Here is a 20,551-nt window from a genome sequence, read left to right on the forward strand (position 1 = left end):
TTAAAACCTCGACAACAGGTTACAATGAAAAAAAATTTCCCAAACAATTGCTAAACAAGGTTTTTTTTTTCGATGATAGCATGCTTACAAGAGAAGACATAAACAAAAACAAAACAAAATACCCCTTTTTGTTGAGAAAAAGGGAAATTTTACCTGTTGTTTAAACAGAGTAAACTAGTGTTTAACATGCTCTTAAGTTAAACAGACGTATAGTGGCGCAATATAATTTCGAATGCTAAATTAGTAGACTTTTTCATAGTATAATAATAAAAACAATAACAACAGTGATTTTTGAGTGTATTTGTTTTTGTTAGGTGTTAAAAGAAATTATTGGTTTTTAGAGAAAGAAAAAATTTACTTAAAAATTAATTTATATGCAAAAAGCAAAAATGTGTTTGTTAACAAGAATTAGAAATTCTTTAGTTAATGTAAAACTTAAAGCATTTTTAAAGAAATTAGCAACAACAAACACAACTGAGTGTCAACAATTATTAACAAAAAAATTGTAAAAAAGTTTTTAGTCTCAAAAAAGAGACGTGAGTGAAAGAAAATTTGTTAAAAAAATTTTCTTACGGACAACTTTAACAAGAAATATTTTAAAACTTAAAAAATGTATAAACTTTTGACATTTCATAGTCAAAGAGTTAAAAAAAAGTAACAAAACTTATAAAGATTTAAAAGAATAAAAGTGAAAAAGTAACAAAATTTATAAAAACAACAAAAATTTATAAAATAATTAATTTATCAAAATTTTGCACCTTTTTTGTTTTGGGATGTTATAATAAAAAAGCCCTTTAAGTTTTAAGAAAACAGGTGCATTTTTTAATATATTGTTCAAAACGAAGAAGTTTAGTTGTATTAAAAAACAACACATGTGTTTGAAGTCTTTTAAGATATAAAATTTATTACTAGCGAAAATAAACGCTTAGTGAATTATATCAAAATATGGAAAAAAATTAAACCCCTTTTATTTAAAGAAACAACAAAACCATTAAGCTTTTATACATAAATTAGGGATGTTTTTGTGCCAAAAAAAACATCTTTTTTTCATTGAAACAAGTGTGCAAAAAAACCCTTTTACTTTAGCCCTTAAAGCCATGTGACTAGTGAAGCATAAAACTTATTTAAATAACACAAAAAAAAGAAAAATAAATACTCAAAATAATAATTTGTTAAGAAATTTATTACCCGAAAAAAAAAACAACAAACACCCACCTATTTCTTTAAATATTCATAACACAATGGATACTGTGGCCATAAAAACCGCACCACCCCATGCACCCCTTTCTTCTACAGTGCAGCAAAAGCTTACGAAACTTAACAACTCTACAGCCAGTAATAATAGTTCTACTGCCACTACCAACAACAACAACAACAACTCAACAGATTGTTTAAAATATTCCAAATCTGGTATTGGCGCATTTTTTCAAACCTGCAAGGTAAGATAACAAAGATTATTTTTGCCAACACTTGGATTTTTAAAGCTTTTTTGTTTGCTACATAGATGTTTTATAAGATAATTTATGTGTTTTTTTCACTATGTTGAGGAATTTTTGTTGTTCATATGCATTGTATTGTATTTGTATTAGGAATTTAAAATTGAATATTGATTTGAAATTTAATTATGTTTAATTGAATTTTAAATTAATATTATTATTGCAAACATTATAGTTCAGCTGCAGCTGTAGAGGTTACAAGGTTTAAACAAATAAACTTGAGTTAAGCTATTTATTGTTGGAATTATAATAAAAGTTAATCACTTTTTTTTAAAATTCCAGTAAAATTTCATTATAAAACAAAAGCTTTAGCAAAACTTTTCTTTCTAACAAAACTTTTTTAAGGCAAATTTTTTTTCTAAAACTAGTTTTTAAACAAAAACTTTTCTACAGAAAAAGCTTTTTACGGCAATTTTTCTTTAAGCTTTAGCAAAACTTTTTATGGTAGAAGCTTTCTATCTCAAACTTTTTTTAAGGCTTAAGCTTTCAATACAAATTTTCTATAGCAAAAGAAGGTTTAATGAAACTAATTTGCAAAGACTTTGCTTAAATTTTTTTTTAAGAAAACATTTCTTTAAACTTTAGCAAAACTTTTTTTATATGGATAAAGCTTTCTACCAAAACTCCTTTAAGAAAACAAAAGCTTTAACAATTTTTTTATGTACGAAGTTTTCCATCAAAACTTTTTTAAGGCTAAAACTTTTTTATGAAACTAGTTTTTCAATAAAGACATTTGTACAGAAAAAAGCTTTTTACGAAAAGTTCACTTTAAGCTTAATAAACTTTTTTCATGGAAAAAGCTTTCTGCCAAAACTTTTTTAGAGCTTAAGATTTCATTAGAAACTTTCTATGGCAAAGCATTAATGAAACTATTCTGCAAAGGCCTTTCTCAAGAAAAGCTCATTAAGGCACATTTTATTTAAGCTTTAGCAAAACTTTTTTATGGAAGAAGCTTTCTATCACAACTTTTTAAGGCTAAAGCTTTTAATACAGACTTCCCATAGCAAAGGCTTTAACATAACTATTCTGCAAAGACGTTTTCTACAGAAAAAATCTTTTTACGGAATTTTTTTCTTTAAGCTTTAGCAAAATTTTGTTAAAGCCATCTACCAAAGACTAAAGCCTTCAATACTAAAATTCTATAGTAATTTTCTATGGAAAACCTTTTCACAGACATTTTTATTCTTTAAGCTTTAGCAAAAATCTTTTTTATGCAAGAAGCATTCCTCCAGAACATTCATAAGGCTAAAGCTTTTAAAAAAGACTTTCTATAGCAATAGCTTTCAAGACTTTTCTATGGAAAAAGCTTTTCACACGAAATTTTTCTTAAGAAAATTTTTCTTTGTAAAAATCTTCTGAAAGAGACTTTTTTTCTAAAAAAAAGTTTTATACACAAATTTTTCAAAAAAAAGTTTTATACAAAAACTTTCCTAAAGAAAAAGTTTTATACAGAAACTTTATAATAGAAAAAGCTTTCTAAGCTAAGATTTCTATAATAATAGTTTTTCTTAAAGACTTTTTACAAAAATATTATTTATTTTTTAAAAAACTTCTCACTTTCCTTTCCAAAAATCTTCTTAAATAAACATGTATAAAGCAACTTTTCTATAAAAGCTATCTTATAAAACTTTTCTTTAACAATTCTTCACAGAAACCTTTTAAAAAACTCACTTTTCTGTGATAAAATCTTCTTAAAGAAACTTTTGTATTAAAAAGGATTTTCATAGAAATGTTTGTAGTGAGAAAGCTTTCCGATTTAAGATTTATTACATAAAAGTTTGACATTAAAAACTTTCTATAGAAAAGTTTGTCTTCTGAATGCTTTAACATAGATATGTTCGTCGTTAGAAAGTTTTTCTATACAATTATTTGTTATTTTTTTTTTTGCCAATTAAAGATTTTTATTGAAAAGTTTGTCAATTGAAAGCTTTTCTATATAAATGTTTTCTTTAGAAAACGTCGATTGAATGTTTTTTCTATAGAAAGGTTTGTTTACTGAAAGCTTTTTCATAGAAAAGTTTGTCGATTGAATGCTTTTCTATACAAAGGTTTGTTTAGTGAAAGATTTTCTATAGAAAAGTTTGTAAATTGAAAGCTTTTATATAGAAACGTTTATCGATTGAAAGCTTTTCATTGCAAAAGTTTGACAATTGAAAGCTTTTCTATGAAAAATTTAGTCAATTAAAGCTTTTCTATAGAAACCTTTATCGCTTGGAAGCTTTTCTATAGAAACCTTTATCGCTTGGAAGCTTTTCTATAGAAGAATTCTCATAAAAGACTTTCCGTTGAAAAAGTTTAGTATATAGAAAGCTTATGTCGATAGAATGTTCATCTATTGAAAAGATGCCAATTGTCAGTTTCACTTCGAATTAAAAAATTCATCAGCATTTAATTGAGCACGTTTTAGTTAAGCAATTAAGCTTTTTTATAGATTTTTTACTATCATTCATCAAATTATGATGAATTCTTTCAAAGACTAATAAAACCAAACTAAAATTAATTGATTGTTTAACATAGAAAAAGTGTCACTTTCTATGAATTATAAGTTTAAACATTAAAGTTAAACAAATCTAAATTTTTTTTGAATAACAAACAAAACAAAAGACTTAAGACACAAACACGAACACGAACCATAAAAAGCACAATTATTAAAAAAGAGACACAAATTTTTATAAAACAAAATTTCTAAAGAATATTTAAATAAATAAAAACAAAAAGCTAAATATTCTACCAGTTCATAACAACTACTACTGTGCATGTTCTCTTTCTCCCAATTATTTCCACTATTTTATGTGTTTGTTTATTACTTTTTTTTTGGAAAACCATAACAAATCATTAATTTTAATAGTTTCTAGATATTAAAATCAAAATATTAAAAAAAAAGAAAAATATATATAAAAAAAACATTTAATTGTTTACCGGTAACTTAACTACCAGTTTATATGTAGAAAAAGAATCTAAACAAAAACAACCCCTTAAATGAAAGTAGATACAAATCAACTATAGACCTTTCAGCTAACAGACATCAAACCTATTTAAATAAACCACAATACTGACAATAACAAACTTTTACTTAGATTCAAAAAATTAGTTTTTTTTTCATGTTTTTTAACATAAAGTTGGTGTAAAACAACTCAAACCTTTTGAAAGAAGTTACTGAAATAAATTGAAGTTGTTATAAATACATATGGGTTCTTTCTATATGCAACTTAGCATAACAACAAGTGTCAACCCACGGTTTAAATGAAATGTTTGTTTGTCTGTCTGTCTGTATGTCTGTCTATATGACAAGACATTGAAACAATGGCGGGAGATGGTAGATATATGTTGAGTTCTATAACAGAATTTTAAGTGTAAGAAAAGAAATACATTAAAAATAGACAACAACTACATATGTATATAAACATAAAGTAAAGGAAAACATAAATAACAACAATTGAGGGACAGAGGGAGATAGAGTGATTTTTAGGCTATTTTAACGAATTCTAAAAGCACGCTACCCACTTTTGATCCACTATGGCTCAAAAAATAAACTATAGAACTCTTTATAGAGAAAAGATTTTTTATAGAAAAGTTTTTTTTCAGCAAAAGCTTTCTATGATAAAGTTTGTCTACCGAAAGCTTTTCTGTAGGTGCGGTTGTGAACTTAAAATTTTTCTATAGGATAGTTTAATATTCTATATAAAATCGATCTATTGAAAACTTTTCTATCGAAGAGTTTATCGACTAAAAAGATGTCTATGAATGCTTTTCGACTGAAAGTTTTTTATGGAAATGTTTTTCAATTAAAAGAAAAGTTGGTCAAATGAAAGCTTTTCTACTGAAAGTTCAACCATTGAATTTTTTTAAAGTGTTCTATAGAAAAAAATTTGCAATGAGAGCTTTTAGAAAAATATATCAATTTAATGTTTTTGTAAAGTACGGTGATGGGAAGCTTTTGTATAGAAACATTTAGTAACTTTAAGCTTTTCTATGGAAAAGTTTATTGATTGAAAGCTTATGTAAGGAAAAGTTAGTTGAATTAAAGCTTTTTTTCGACAGAAAAGTTTGTTTATACAAAGTTTTACCATAGAAAAGTTGTCTTATTAAAAAGTTTCTATAGAAAAATTTATTGAAAACTTTTATATAGAAACGTTTATTGATTGAATTCCTGCGTATTGAAGAATTTTATAATTGAGGGATTTTACATAGAAAAACTTTTCTATGTAAAACTTAGTTGATTAAAAGCTTTTCTATAGACAACTTAGTTGATTGAAAGCTTTTATGCAGATAAGTTTAAAAACTTAAGATATGTTTGTCGATTTTAAGCTTTTCTTTTATTTTGTTTGTTAAAAGCTTTTCTATGAAAAATTATGTTAATTAAAAGCTTTTTTTTTACTAAAAATGTTTATTTAAAAACTTTTTTGGTTGAAAGATAAAAAAACTTTTGTCGAGTGAAAGCTTTTTTGTAAAAAAGTTTGTTGTTAAAAACTTTTCTATATTTTGATTGAAAGCTTTTCTATAGGAAACTTTGTTGATTGAAAGTTTTTATGCAGCGAAGTTTGAAAGCTTCTGTATAGAAATGTTTGTCGATTGGAAGTTTTTCTTTAAAAATGTTTTTGTTAAAAGCTTTTCTATGAAATATTTTGTTAATTAAAAGCCTTTTTTATATAGAAACATTTTTGATTGAAAGCTTTTCTTTAGATAAGTTTATTGATTCAAAGCTTTAATGTAGAGAAGTTTGTTGTTTGTTTTCAAAAGCTTTTCTATGAAATTTTTTTAATTAAAGTCCTTTCTGCAAAAAAGTTTGTTGATTAAAAAAGAAAGATTTGTTACATAAAAGTTAATGTTTTTTTTACAAAAACTAATAGTTTCATTAGAAAATATTGTAGATTAAAAGCTTTTCTTTTGAAATACTTATAAAGTAAATGTTTTGTATTGAAAAGTTTGTTAATAAAAAACTTTTTTATAAAAAATTTTTTGACCTAAAGTTTTTATATAAAAAGTTGTTTTTGTATCTTTTCTACAAAAAATTGTTGACAGAGAGCTTTTCTAGAAAGCGAAAAGTTTGTCGATCGAAAGCGTTTCTATAAAAAATTCTGTTCGCTGAATGCTTGTTTGCCGATTGAAAATTTTTTTTAAGAAAAATTTGTCGATTCAAAACTTTTTTAAAAAAAAGTTTGTCGATTGTTAGCTTGTTAGTTTGTTGTTTGAAAGCTTTGAATAGTAAAATCTGTTGTTAAATACCTTTTAATAACTTAAAGTTTTTGTATCGAAAAGTTATTATATTAAAAGCTTTTTCATAGTTTTTTGCATAATTTTTACAGAATAGCTGTCATATTCTTAACTTAACTTGTAGAACTTTAAATAACTACTATAGAGTGCCTCTCCACCTCAAAGTTTAACTGACTATCAGCCTAAAGTTTAGTTGACAAAACCACCAAAAAATTATGATTTTGTCTAGATAATAATTTAAAAAAATTATTTTTGTTGTTGTAAGTTTATTTTACCACTAAGAAGGGTTTCTAAACAATACTCGTCATCTTGAAAATATATATATTACATTAGTTTTTGTTTGTGTATTAGTTTATTTTATTTTTAGTATGCAGCACGTGAAGTTTAATTTGGTTGTTTTTTGAAAAAAAAGTTAAGAACTTTAACAACAAACAACAACAACAATAAATTAAACATGTCTTTAATATTGAAAACAGTTGCCATTATTCTTTAAACAACATTTAAACACACACAGAAAACTTAAAACAAAAAATTTTTATTTTAGTTAATTTCATTATTAGAACACGTACGTTTAGAATGTCAAACAGACAGTCAGTCGGATGGACGGACGTACGGATAGACGGACAGAGGTTTTAAAATAAAATTGAAGAAATATAAAAGAAATACATACTTATGTTGCCAGGTTTCTTTTGCTGTCAATTGCTTTATGTTTATTGTTGGTAGCACAACTGAAACATGTTTAAATTAAAAATTGTTTGCAGCTTACTGCTGTTGCTGCCGCTGATTTTAATGAGGATTGAAAGAAGAGGGGTTCAGAAGCAGTAGTTATGTGTGCGAAATATTCTAAGAATGATAATGTTTATATTTCTATTAAATAAGTACTTAGGTTGTTTTTACTTTGGTTTCCAGTAACACTTTAATTAAGGGCAGTGATCGTCATAGAGGGAACATAAAGTATTTAGAAAGAAAAGCAAAGGCATGAATAATCGTTGTTGAAAGCTCAAATGCTGCCAATATTAACTTTTGTTTAGTTTGCTTTTGTTCCTATTGCCTCTGGCAGCTGACCTCTGATATGAAGTAAGTTTTTTTTTTATTTTTGAGTTTGTGTTAAATGATTTAGAGCTGTTGTGTGATTGTTTTCTGCGATAATTTGTTTAAAAGAGGGTCATTTGTGTGGTCAGAAATTTGTTAAAGTTTTAATTTAATAAGTTTCTAGTTTTAATTGGTTATATAGTATGTGGTAAAGGGTAAATGACATTTGAGATTAAATCATAATGATGATTTTTTTTTTAAATTTATTAAGAAATTATATTTAAATAATTAATTTGAAACAGACATAAAAAAACAATGCTGGTAGTTACAAATAATTTTAAGATTTTAATTGCAAATAAATAAGTTTAATAGAACAAAAAAATAATGTCCCACTGTGCAACCTTAAAATGCTTAAAATAAATTAAAAAGAAATAAGCTTTAATAGGAATTAAGAAAAATATAATTTTTGATATAAATTAAAGCTTTCAGTGACTTCTTTTTTGTAAAATTTCAAAATTTTCTTTAAAATAATGAAGTTAATATTTATTCCATTTATTCCATTAAAAGCTTTTCTATGTAAAAATATTTCAGTTGAAAGCTTTTCTATTAAATAAGATTGAACGATTTTCTATTTAAATTTTTCGTTTGTACGATTTTCTGTAAAAACTTTTTTATTCCATTAAAAGCTTTTGTATTTATTCCATTTGAAGCTTTTCTATATAGAAATATTTCGGTTGAAAGCTTTTCTATAAAATAAGATTGAAAGTTTTTCAATTTAAAGTTTTCGTTTGTAGGATTTTCTGTAAAAAGTTTTTGATTTAAAGCTTTTCCAGAAAAAAGGAGGTCGATTAAATGCTTCCTATAAAAAGGTCTTCGATTGTAAGTTTTTCTTTAGAAGAAGCTGTCAAGTTTTCTATTAAATGTTTTCGATTAAAAGTTTTTCTGTTAAAACTTTTTCGACTACAAGCTCTTCTATAAAAGGGTTGTTAATTGCAAGCTTTTCTATAAAATGGTTGTGGATTAAAGATTTTTAATAAAAAAGTTATCAGTTGAATGCTTTTCTATAAAAATGTTTTCGACTTCAAAAGTTTTAATACAGAAAGATTTCGTTTTAAAGACTTTTTATAAATAAGTTTTTGATTTAAAGCTTTTCTAAGAAAACGTTTTAAATTAAAAAGTTTTCTACAAAAAAGTTTTTGAACGAAAGCTTTTCTGAGCTCGATTGAAAAATTTTCTATGAAATAGTATTCGATTAAATATAGTTTTTTGAAAAAGTTGTAATTTTAAAGCTTTTCTATAGAAAAGTTGTCTGAATGAAAGCTTTTCTACAGAAAAGTTATCAGACTAAAAGCTTTCTATAAGAAAATGTTAAAAAGTTAAGTTATCGATCATGTTTCTGTTGGAAAGTCATGTTGCCGATAATATTTGTATTTCGAAGCCATGTAATCGATAATTTTTCTACAGAATCGACAAGTTATCGATTACTTATCCATAGAAATGTTAAGTTATTGATAACTTTTATGTTGATAACAGTTATCGATAACAATTCTATGGAAAAGTAAAGTTATTAATAACATTTCTGTAGAATACAAAAGTTATCGATAACTTTTCTATGAAAATATGAAGTTATCGAACACTTTTCTTTGCAAAAGTCAGATTATCAACAACTTTTCTCCAGAAAAATGAAGTTATTGATAACTTTTCTATATAAAAGTCAAGGGATCGATCACTTCTTTATAGAAAAAACAAATTTCAATCTCTTTGTTATAGAAAAGTCTAGTTATCGGTAAATTTTCTGTAGAAAAGTCAAGTTATCGACAACTTTTCTATATAAAGATCAAGTTATCGATAACTGTTCTATATAAAATTCAAGTGAAGTTATCGATAACTTTTCAATAGAACAGTCTAGATATTGATAACTTTTCTATAGAAAAGTCCAGTTATCGATGACTTTTCTACAGACAAGTCAAGATATCGATAACTTTCATATAGCAATGTCAAGTTATCGACAACTTGAACTATTTTTCTATAGAAAGTGAAAACATTGAAAGTGATGTTATCGAATTATCGTTAAATTCTGTGGCAGTATTTTGTCTAAGACATATTTTCTTAAAAAATATTCCTTTTCGATTAAACTTTATCTTAAAACGAATTTTTACTCAAAACTAACATCTGTTTCTTTATAAAAATCCCTTAAACTAACTAAACAAACCAACTGTCTTTAACAGAATTTTCTTTTGTTCACACTTCCTATAAAATTCTTAAAAAAACAAATACAACAATTCTTATACATTGTCTGCTTAAAATATAAAATAAAGGCAATGAAAGACAAAAAAACATTACTGTGGTTTCCTTTTGCCCAAAGTAGCCTTAAAATAATCAACTTTTAATGGCCAGTTATTGTTCAACATTAAATTTTTGAAAATTTACTTAAACAAAAATTTACTCCAACTTAAAAGGTTTAACGACAGGTATTGATCACATTTGATTGCGTCACGCATAAATTTTGTGAATACTATATAAGCCTAACAGACAGACGGACAAGTGAGTGTATGATAATGCATTCAAACAGGGGTTGAAATCGAAAATTTCATTAATTCTGATAAAAATTTCTAAATGCTTTTATTTAAGGTTTTGTTTTTGTTTGTTGCATTAAAGGTTATTTTGAGGATTTTAAATTTGAAAATCAATAAGAAACGTGGGATTCTTTAAACATTTTGTTTATCACTATGACATAAAAAATCTTAAGAAAATCTGTTACGTTTTGTTACATTATTTATATGATAATAAATCATTGATAGAGAAATCTGTAGAAGGCAGGTGTTAGAGGAGTTTAGATATTAAAAATATCTATTGAAAATATGTATGATAATGATTAAGGGAAATTAAGTAAATTTTACTATAAAAAGAACTTAAATACAAAAGATTTAAGGAACAAACTTTCTTTAAAGCAAGGTATAGTTAAAAAACTTTATATAAAAGAGATTTTTTCTTTAAAGAGACTGATCTTCTATACCGCATGCTCTGTTAAGAGACTGATTTTCTATAGAAAATTTGCTCTGTTAAGAGACTGATTTTCTATAGAAAATTTGCTCTGTTAAGAGACTGATTTTCTATAGAAAATTTGCTCTGTTGAGAGACTAATTTTCTATAGAAAATTTGCTCTGTTAAGAGACTGATTTTCTATAGAAAATTTGCTCTGTTAAGAGACTGATTTTCTATAGAAAATTTGCTCTGTTAAGAGACTGATTTTCTATAGAAAATTTGCTCTGTTAAGAGACTGATTTTCTATAGAAAATTTGCTCTGTTAAGAGACTGATTTTCTATAGAAAATTTGCTCTGTTAAGAGACTGATTTTCTATAGAAAATTTGCTCTGTTAAGAGACTGATTTTCTATAGAAAATTTGCTCTGTTAAGAGACTGATTTTCTATAGAAAATTTGCTCTGTTAAGAGACTGATTTTCTATAGAAAATTTGCTCTGTTAAGAGACTGATTTTCTATAGAAAATTTGCTCTGTTAAGAGACTGATTTTCTATAGAAAATTTGCTCTGTTAAGAGACTGATTTTCTATAGAAAATTTGCTCTGTTAAGAGACTGATTTTCTATAGAAAATTTGCTCTGTTAAGAGACTGGTTTTCTATAGAAAATTGGCTCTGTTAAGAGACTGATTTTCTATAGAAAATTTGCTCTGTTAAGAGACTGATTTTCTATAGAAAATTTGCTCTGTTAAGAGACTGATTTTCTATAGAAAATTTGCTCTGTTAAGAGACTGATTTTCTATAGAAAATTTGCTCTGTTAAGAGACTGATTTTCTATAGAAAATTTGCTCTGTTAAGAGACTGATTTTCTATAGAAAATTTGCTCTGTTAAGAGACTGATTTTCTATAGAAAATTTGCTGTGTTAAGAGACTGATTTTCTATAGAAAATTTGCTCTGTAAGAGACTGATTTTCTATAGAAAATTTGCTGTGTTAAGAGACTGATTTTCTATAGAAAATTTGCTCTGTTAAGAGACTGATTTTCTATAGAAAATTTGCTCTGTTAAGAGACTGATTTTCTATAGAAAATTTGCTCTGTTAAGAGACTGATTTTCTATAGAAAATTTGCTCTGTTAAGAGACTGATTTTCTATAGAAAATTTGCTCTGTTAAGAGACTGGTTTTCTATAGAAAATTGGCTCTGTTAAGAGACTGATTTTCTATAGAAAATTTGCTCTGTTAAGAGACTGATTTTCTATAGAAAATTTGCTCTGTTAAGAGACTGATTTTCTATAGAAAATTTGCTCTGTTAAGAGACTGATTTTCTATAGAAAATTTGCTCTGTTAAGAGACTGATTTTCTATAGAAAATTTGCTCTGTTAAGAGACAGATTTTCTATAGAAAATTTGCTCTATTAAGAGACTGATTTTCTATAGAGAATTTTCTCTGTAAAGAGACTGATTTTCTATACAAAATTTTCTCTGTTAAAAGACTTATTTTCTATAAAAAATTTTCTCTGTAAAGAGACAGTTTTTTGTCTGCTAAGTGACGGATTTTCTGTAGAAAATTTGTTCAGCTTAAAGGCAGATTTTTTACAGAAAATTTGCTATGCCAGGAGAGGGGTTTTCTGCAGAGAATTTGATCTGAAAAGTGGCAGATTTCTACATAGATTTTTTTCTACAAAAAGATGTTTTACAAAAAATATGTTTAAAAAGGGATATTTTTTAAATGATTTTACCTATAATTCTAATTTTTATTTTAAAAATATTTTTATATAATTTCTTATTAAAAATGAATGAATGTTAAAAGTCATAGCAATAAACTTCTCTAAATATTTTAAAGTTCAAAACTACCTTCCTCTAACTAAACCTGTATATATATTTTTAAAAGAAAAAACTAAAATATTTGCGATTTTTTGCATTTTTAATTTCTTAAGCTGTTATCAAATAAATTAAGTTAAGTTAAACTAAATTATGATAGTTTGTTTAAAATTATTTAAATTTTTAATTTCATCCCCCACCCAGTTACAAATCCAAAAAATCGAAATTTTATTTTAAAAAATTCAATATATTTGGAAATCTAAACTTTAATCTTAAAATATGTGCATAATTTATAATTTAAAATTTCAATACTTTTTTTCACAACTTTTAAGGCAACAACAATTTAAATAAATAAAATTTTATGAAACAGGTTGTTTTAAAATCGATCGTAGTTAGTCTAGTAGTTGTTGTTATTAAGAGGGCAATTTATTTTAATATACTGACCATAGACAAGTGATTTGAAATAAAAAAAAGTATTTGTCTGTTTGTTTCTGTTTTTCTAACATTTTTCCAATGAATTATGGAAATTGTTTACTATTTGCTACTATGACTTAGCTAACGTTATGATTTTTTTTAATTTTTCAGATTTATTTAGTGGACAACAGCATGACTGTTTTTCTTTTGTAAAGTTGATAAAGTTTATTTTCATGTTACACCTAAAGTGCTAATAATGTGGGCAAATATGTTGAAAAGAAAATTAAGAAAAAGAAAAACTTTCACAATTTTATTTTTCAAATACCACACTGACTGCCACACAGTAAGGCATTTTGATTAAATTTAGATTTTTTTTCTTTCTGACTCCACTTTTATAGATATTTCTTTAATTAAAAAACTATATTTAATCAGAAATAAATTTAGGAATATTTTATCATAATTTATTTATTAGCTGTTGGTAGTTAAATTAATTATTTAATTTTAAAATTTTTTTTGTTACAAAAATTTTGCTGTTAATCTATCTAATTTAGCTTGAAATGTTCATTTTAACAAAAATGTCAACACTTTTTATGATTCTGTTTTTTTTTTAATTTAGTGTTAGATTTTATTATTATTTCATTTAAATTTATTAAATAATCCCGGTTTAGTGTGGGCTTAAACATATTCAAATGCACTTCAACACACGCACTTCCGATCCAAATGGTAGAGGGGCGACAGTCGTTAAAAAAAAAGTAAACAATAAAATAATAAACAAAAGTTAGTAAAAATAATTAACAGGAGCTTTCACAACGAACACAACAAAAGCCCTACAGAAAATTGAATCCATAAAGAGTTCCATTTTCTAAAGAAAACATTTATTTAAATTTACTCCCTTAAATTTTCTATAGAAAACTTACTCTAGATTAACACAGATTTTCTATAGAAAATTTGTTCAACAATTTTCTTTAGACAGATTTTCTATAGCAAATTTGTTTCACAAAAAGATTAATTTTCTATGGACAGGTTTTGTAAAGAAAATCTGTTCTGTAAAGAAACTGATTTTTTATAAAAATTTTGTTCCACAAAGAGAGAGATTTTCTATAGAAAATTTGTTCCACAAAGAGATTGATATTCTGTAGAAAGTTTGTTGCAAAAAATACTGATTTTCTATAGAAATTTTGCTTTTAATGAGTTTGATTTTCTATAGAAAAGTTGTTCCACAAGGAGACAGATTTTCTATAGAAAATTTATTCCACAAAGATATAAATTTCTAAGAAAAAATTGTTCCATATGACATTGATTTTCTAATGAAAATTTGCCTCTATATTCACAAAGAGACTAATGTTGTGTAGAATTTTTTAACATAGAGTAATCTTTTAAGTAAAATTTCTTCGGCAAAGAGACTGATATTTTATAGAAAATTTCTTGCAAAAAGAGACTGATTTTCTATAGAAAATTTGCTTTATAAGAGTTTGATTTTCTATAGAAAATAAGTATAATTTTGTATAGAAAATTTGTTTCTCGAAGAGAGAGATTTTCTATAGGAAATTTGTTCCACAAAGAGAGTGATTTTCTATAGAAAATTTGTCTACAAAGAAAGAAATTTTCTATAGAAAATTTTTTCTACAAAGAGACAGAATTTCTGCAGAAAATTTGTTCCACAAAGGAGAGATTTTCTATAGAAAATTTGTTCCACAAAGGAGAGATTTTCTATAGAAAATTTGTTCCACAAAGGAGAGATTTTCTATAGAAAATTTGTTCCACAAAGAGAGAGATTTCCTATAGAAAATTTGTTGTATAAAGAGACAGATTTTCTATTGAAAATTTGTTCAACAAAGAGAGAGATTTTCTATAGAAAATTTGTTCCAAAAAGAAACTGATTTTCTTTAGTAAATTTTGTTGCAAAATGAGACCAATTTTCTATAGACAATTTATTCCACTAAGAGATTAATTTTCTGTAGAAAATTTATTCCACAAAGAGATAGATTTCTATGGAAAATTTCTTGCACAGAATCTGATTTTCTAAAAAAATTCCGCTATAAAGAGATTAATTTTCTATAGAAATTTTGTTTTACAAAGAGATTGATTTTCTGTAGAGAATTTCTTCCACATAGGAACTAATTTTATATAGAATATTTGTATCAAAAAGAGACTAATGTTTTATGGAAAATTTCTTTAATAAAGAAACTGATTTTCTATAGTAAAACTTATTTCTTATAGAAAATTTGTTCCATAAAGAGACTGATTTTCTATAAAAAATATGTTCCTAAACGAGATTAATTTGCTGCAAAAAAAAGGTTTACATTAAAGAGACTAATTTGCTGTAGAAGACTTGTTCTTCAAAGGGACGATTTTTCTATTGAAAATTTGCTCTCCAATAAGTCTGATTTTCTATAGAAAATAACTTCCTATGAAAAATATGCTTTTAATTTCTATAGAAAACTTGCTGTACAAAGAAATAGATAACGAATTTTCTACAGAACATTTTTTCTATAAATAGAGATTTCCTATAAAGAGACAGGATTTCTATATAAAGACAGAATTTTTAAAGAAAATTTTGCTCTATAAAAAGACTGATTTCCTGGAGAAAATGTCCACAACATAAGAGAATAATTGTGTCCATTTATGGGTTAAGTTACCAATATGATAACTTATCTATTATGATGCCTTAAAACTGTAGTATTAAAAAGAATAACCACAAATCAAAAATTTTATAAAAATGCAAGCATTTAAAACAAACATTAGTAGATTTAACTAAATAAAAAAATGTCAAAATTTAAAAATTCAACAATAATTTCCCAAAATGGAAGTTAAAATTACTAGCAACTGTTTTTTAGCTTAAACGGAAGGTAAATGACCATTAAACTAAAAGCTTATTAAATATAAAAAAAAAAATTGAAAACAAAAACCAAAAATTTATTATTAAAACAAAATAAATAATTAATTAAGTAATAAAACCAAATGTTAAGTAGGTGTGCAATATTTGAAAAAAACACGTAAAATGCATCTGTTTAAAAAACATCATTTCATTAAAGCAAAAAAGATTTTCAAAATCATTAATTTATTTGTTTCTATTAAAACTAGTGGGCTTAAAAAAGTTTCTTTTGAAAATATACCGGCAGTTTTTCATTTAATGTTTTTAGCACGTGTTTAAGAAAAACAATACATAACATGAGAATATAAACAATAGTTTAGTATGATGGTTTATTTCTAAAAAAAAAAGTTTGACTTTTTATATCCGTTTTGTGTTTTTTATTCATGTTATTGCTGTTTTGTCTTATTTATTTTTCCAACATTTTGATTTCTTACCGCCAAAGGAAGTTGTTCTAGTCAACGTATAAATAATTTTTGTATATTGATTAGAAAACTTACAATAGGATTAATTGTCATCATTAATGTTCATTACAAAACTCTGCTAGAGAAACCGGATATAAGATTTATTTATAGTTTTTCTATAAATGAAAATTTCTTGTTTAGTGCTTCAGTTTTTAATATGATTCTTGTCACGTTTTGTATTAATTACCAGAACAAATGACAATCAATTTGTCAGAAAGTTTAGTTTAAAAATATAAATTAAGGGATAGAAAATAGGATTTTTTAATTTCTAAAGGAAATCAATTTCTATAGAAAAGAGACTGATGATCAGTATTTTTGCAGAGAATATTTTCTATAGAAAATCAGTCCCATGGTAGAACACATTTTCTATAATAAATCAGTCCCTTTGTAGAGAAGAATTTCTATAGAAAATTAGTATTTTAAAAGAGCAAATTTTCTATGGAAAATCATTCTTGTTATAGAACAAGTTTTTTGTTCAGAAAACTAGAGTCATTATAGAATAAATTTTTCTATATAAAATTAGTATCTTTGTGGAACAAATTTTCAATAGAAAAATCAGGCTCCTTGTAGATCACATTTTCTATAGAAAATTAGTTTCTTAGCAGAGCAAATTTTTCTATATAAAATTAGTATCTTTGTGGTACAAATTTTCAATAGAAAAATCAGGCTCCTTGTAGATCACATTTTCTATAGAAAATTTTTCTCTTAGCAGATCAAATTTTTTATAGGAAATCTGTCTTTCAGAAGGAAAATTTTCTATAGAAAATCTCACTCTTAGCAGAGCAAGTTTTCTATAGAAAATCTCTCTTAGCAGACAAAATTTTTTATAGAAAATCTATCTCTTAGCAGAGCAAAGTCTGTATCTTAGTAGAGCAAATTTTCTATAGGAAATCTGTACCTAGCAGAGCAAATTTTCTATAGAAAATCTGTCTCTAAGCAGAGCAAATTTTCTATAGAAAATCTGTCTCTAAGCAGAGCAAATTTTCTATAGAAAATCTGTCCTTTAGCAGAGCAAATTTTCTATAGAAAAAATGTCTCTTAGCAGAGCAAATTTTCCATAGAAAACCTCTCTCTTAGAAAAGCAAAATCTGTCTCTTAGTAGAAAATTTATCCTTAGCAAATTTTCTATAGGAAATCTGTCTCTAAGCAGAGCAAATTTTTTATAGGAAATCCGTCTCTAAGCAGAGCAAATTTTTTATAAAAAAGATTTCTCTTAGCAGAACAATTTTTCTTTAGAAATTCTTTCTGTTAGCAGAGTAAATTTTCTATAGGAAATCAGTCTCTTTTTAGGTCAAAATTTTCATTGAAAATCTCTCTTAGCAGAGCAAATTTTCTATAGAAAATCTCTCCTTTAGTAGTCAAATCAAATCTCTCTCCTAGCATAGAAAATTTTCTATAAAAAAATCTCTCTCTTTGCAGAGCAAATCTTCTATAGGAAATTACTCTGTTAGCAGAGCAAATTTTCTATAGAAAATCTCTCTCTTAGCAAAGCAAATTTTCTATAGAAAATCTCTCTAGCAGAACAAATGTTCTATTTGCTCTTAGGTGAGAAAATTTTCTATAGAAAATCTCCATTTTAGCGGAGCAAATTTTCTATAGAAAATTCGTCTCTAAGCAAAAAAAAAAAATAGAAAATTAATCTCTTTTCAGATCAATTTTTTATAGAATATAATTCCATTTGCAGAACAATTTTTCTCTTTTTGCAGAACAACAATTTCTATAGAAAATCTGCCTCTTTACAGAGCAAAAATTTTATGAAAAATTTTTAAATTTTCATTAAATTTATTTAGCAATAAATTTAATTGTAAAATTGTTAAAAATTATAACAAATAATATTTATTTCCTTTACACATACAACATATTTAAGCAATAAAGTACATAATGCGTTTCAAATGATTACATACATGTTCAAACACATGCAACAAATAAAAAAATATTATGTAATATTTGAACAACAAATTGCCATAGTGCAAACATAAGACAATTTAACACTTTTCCACTTCAAAACTGATCTACAACTCGTGTGTGAATACAGCAAGTAGGTATGACAACAACTATAAAGTTGTATATGATCGGTTTAAATAAATATATGAGTAAGACTTTCAGTTTTTTTTTTTTTGTACTTGTCATTTTAAAAAATTATTTCCACTATCAAAAATCTAATCTTATTGTTTGAATGTCTATCTCTTTTTGGTTTTCATTACATTTTTCCCACCTTTGGTTGAGGCAAACAAACTCCGACATAAAAGTTAAATAAAACCAATAACATCATTTATCACTCTCTTAGTTGGTTTTAACGGAAACTTAATGTTAAAAGAAAAGTGAAAAATTATATTAAAGAAAATCATGGAAAAAAGAAAAAAAATTGTAATACATAAAATAAAACTGCGAACTTGTCGTCAAGTTTATAACAATGGCCAACTAAACAGAAAACCAAAAATTAAAATATTCAGTTATACTTTTTTTTTTAAATAAAGACAAAATTTTGCAGTTTTAAGTGGAAGTAGACTGAAAACCAAAAATCCAACAAAAAAATCTCTTGTAAATCACTCATGTGCATCATGATTAAAAAAAAAAACAACGTTTTAAAACAAAACTTAAAAAAAATTAAACAAAAAAGGGAAATGAATGAAAAATATTAAAGTCATTTTTAATAAGTCTTTTAAATATTGTCTTGATAATGAGTGAAAATTATTTTATATAATAAATACTTAAAAAGATTGAATTTCATGATAAAATTCAATATTTTTTTTGGAGTTATTTAATATTATTATTGGTTTAATTGGTTTAATATTATTATTAACATATGGTCTATATAAAAATTGAAACAATTTTTAAGCATATGCTCAAAACAATAAGATGCGGAAAATCTTCTCTAGATTTTCTATCGAAAATTTTCTCTGCAAAGTAAACTTTCTCTGCAAAGAGACGGATTTTCTATAGGGAAACTTCTCCTCAAAAATTATCTGCAAAAGTTTAATTTTTTATAGAAAATTTTCTCTGCAAAGAGATTGATTCTAATTCTGTTGTAGTTCTGTTCAAGTTCTGTTCTAGTTCTGTTCTAGTTCTGTTCTAGTTCTGTTCTAGTTCTGTTCTAGTTCTGTTCTAGTTCTGTTCTAGTTCTGTTCTAGTTCTGTTCTAGTTCTGTTCTAGTTCTGTTCTAGTTCTGTTCTAGTTCTGTTCTAGTTCTGTTCTAGTTCTGTTCTAGTTCTGTTCTAGTTCTGTTCTAGTTCTGTTCTAGTTCTGTTTTAGTTCTGTTCTAGTTCCGTACTAGTTCTGCTCTAGTTCTGCTCTAGTTCTGTTTTAGTTCTGCTCTAGTTCTGCTCTAGTTCTGTTTTAGTTCTTTTCTAGTTCTTTTCTAGTTCTGTTCGAGTTCTGTTTTAGTTCTATTCTTTTTCTGTTCTGGTTCTCTATTTAGTTCACTTTTTAGTTCGTTTCCAGTTATATTCTAGTTATGTTTTAGTATTGTTCTAGTTCTTTTCTAGTTTTGTACTAGTTTTATTCTAGTTCTGGTCTAGTTCTGTACTATTTCTGGTTTTGCCAATTTTTTTTTAAATACCTTTTTTGGTTTAAATACCTTCAACGAGCTTTTTAAAGTCTTGTCTCTTTATTTTCTAAATAAAGTAAAAGGTGCGTGTAAATTTACATACTTGTAGCTTTACATAAACATTCCTTTAAACTATGAAAAGCTTAAATTACCAGCATACATGTTACAGATTTGTATAATAAAAAAACATAACAATTACTTAAGCGGTACTTAGTTCAGCAGTTAGATTTGTGGTTTTTCTTGTCTCTATAATTTTTGTTTAAACAATAGTTTCAAATGCAAAACATTAGAAACTAGATACCACCACACTAAACACACGTTACAACTTCAATTTTATAATTTGTAAGAAAACAAGACAATAAGATCACAATTAAAACTTTAGTTTTTCTGACATATTGTGTAGGAGTTTGTCTTACAACTTCTTTTTCTGGTAAATTGTAAATTTTCATTTGCCAGCAAAAAAGAGCAACAACAATGCTCCAATTGTTGTTCTTTAATAATAGAGTTTACCTATCATATTGCTCTATTTCCATTTCTGTATGTATAAGTTATTTTATAGTTTTTCTTAAAAATTTTTAAATCTTTATATATGAATAGTTTAAACTGCAGTGCTACAGCAGCAATAGCAACTTTATCATACAATTGTCTATTGCTTTTTTTCCAATTTTTGTCTATAAATTTAATGACCAAAATGTCCAGTTGTGCTTTTTATAGC

The 20,551-nt window shown here is 25.5% G+C and overlaps 1 protein-coding gene across 2 annotated transcripts in view; it reads left to right on the forward strand.

The window, feature by feature from the left end:
- LOC111686324 overlaps positions 1–20,551 on the forward strand; it is a 132,607-nt gene that overhangs the window by 107,307 nt on the left and 4,749 nt on the right. Inside the window, exon 1 of one of the 2 annotated variants that reach the window (XM_023448683.2) lies at positions 789–1,439. The exons of the other annotated variant lie outside the window; for it this stretch is intronic. Within the exon in view, the coding sequence (XP_023304451.2) occupies positions 1,242–1,439 (198 nt within the window). The 5' untranslated portion in view covers positions 789–1,241. Of the gene's footprint in view, positions 1–788; positions 1,440–20,551 lie in introns of those variants that run through there. 2 annotated transcript variants of the gene reach the window in all.

Source organism: Lucilia cuprina, chromosome 3, assembly GCF_022045245.1.
Source record: "Lucilia cuprina isolate Lc7/37 chromosome 3, ASM2204524v1, whole genome shotgun sequence".
Taxonomy (NCBI): Eukaryota; Metazoa; Arthropoda; class Insecta; order Diptera; family Calliphoridae; genus Lucilia; species Lucilia cuprina.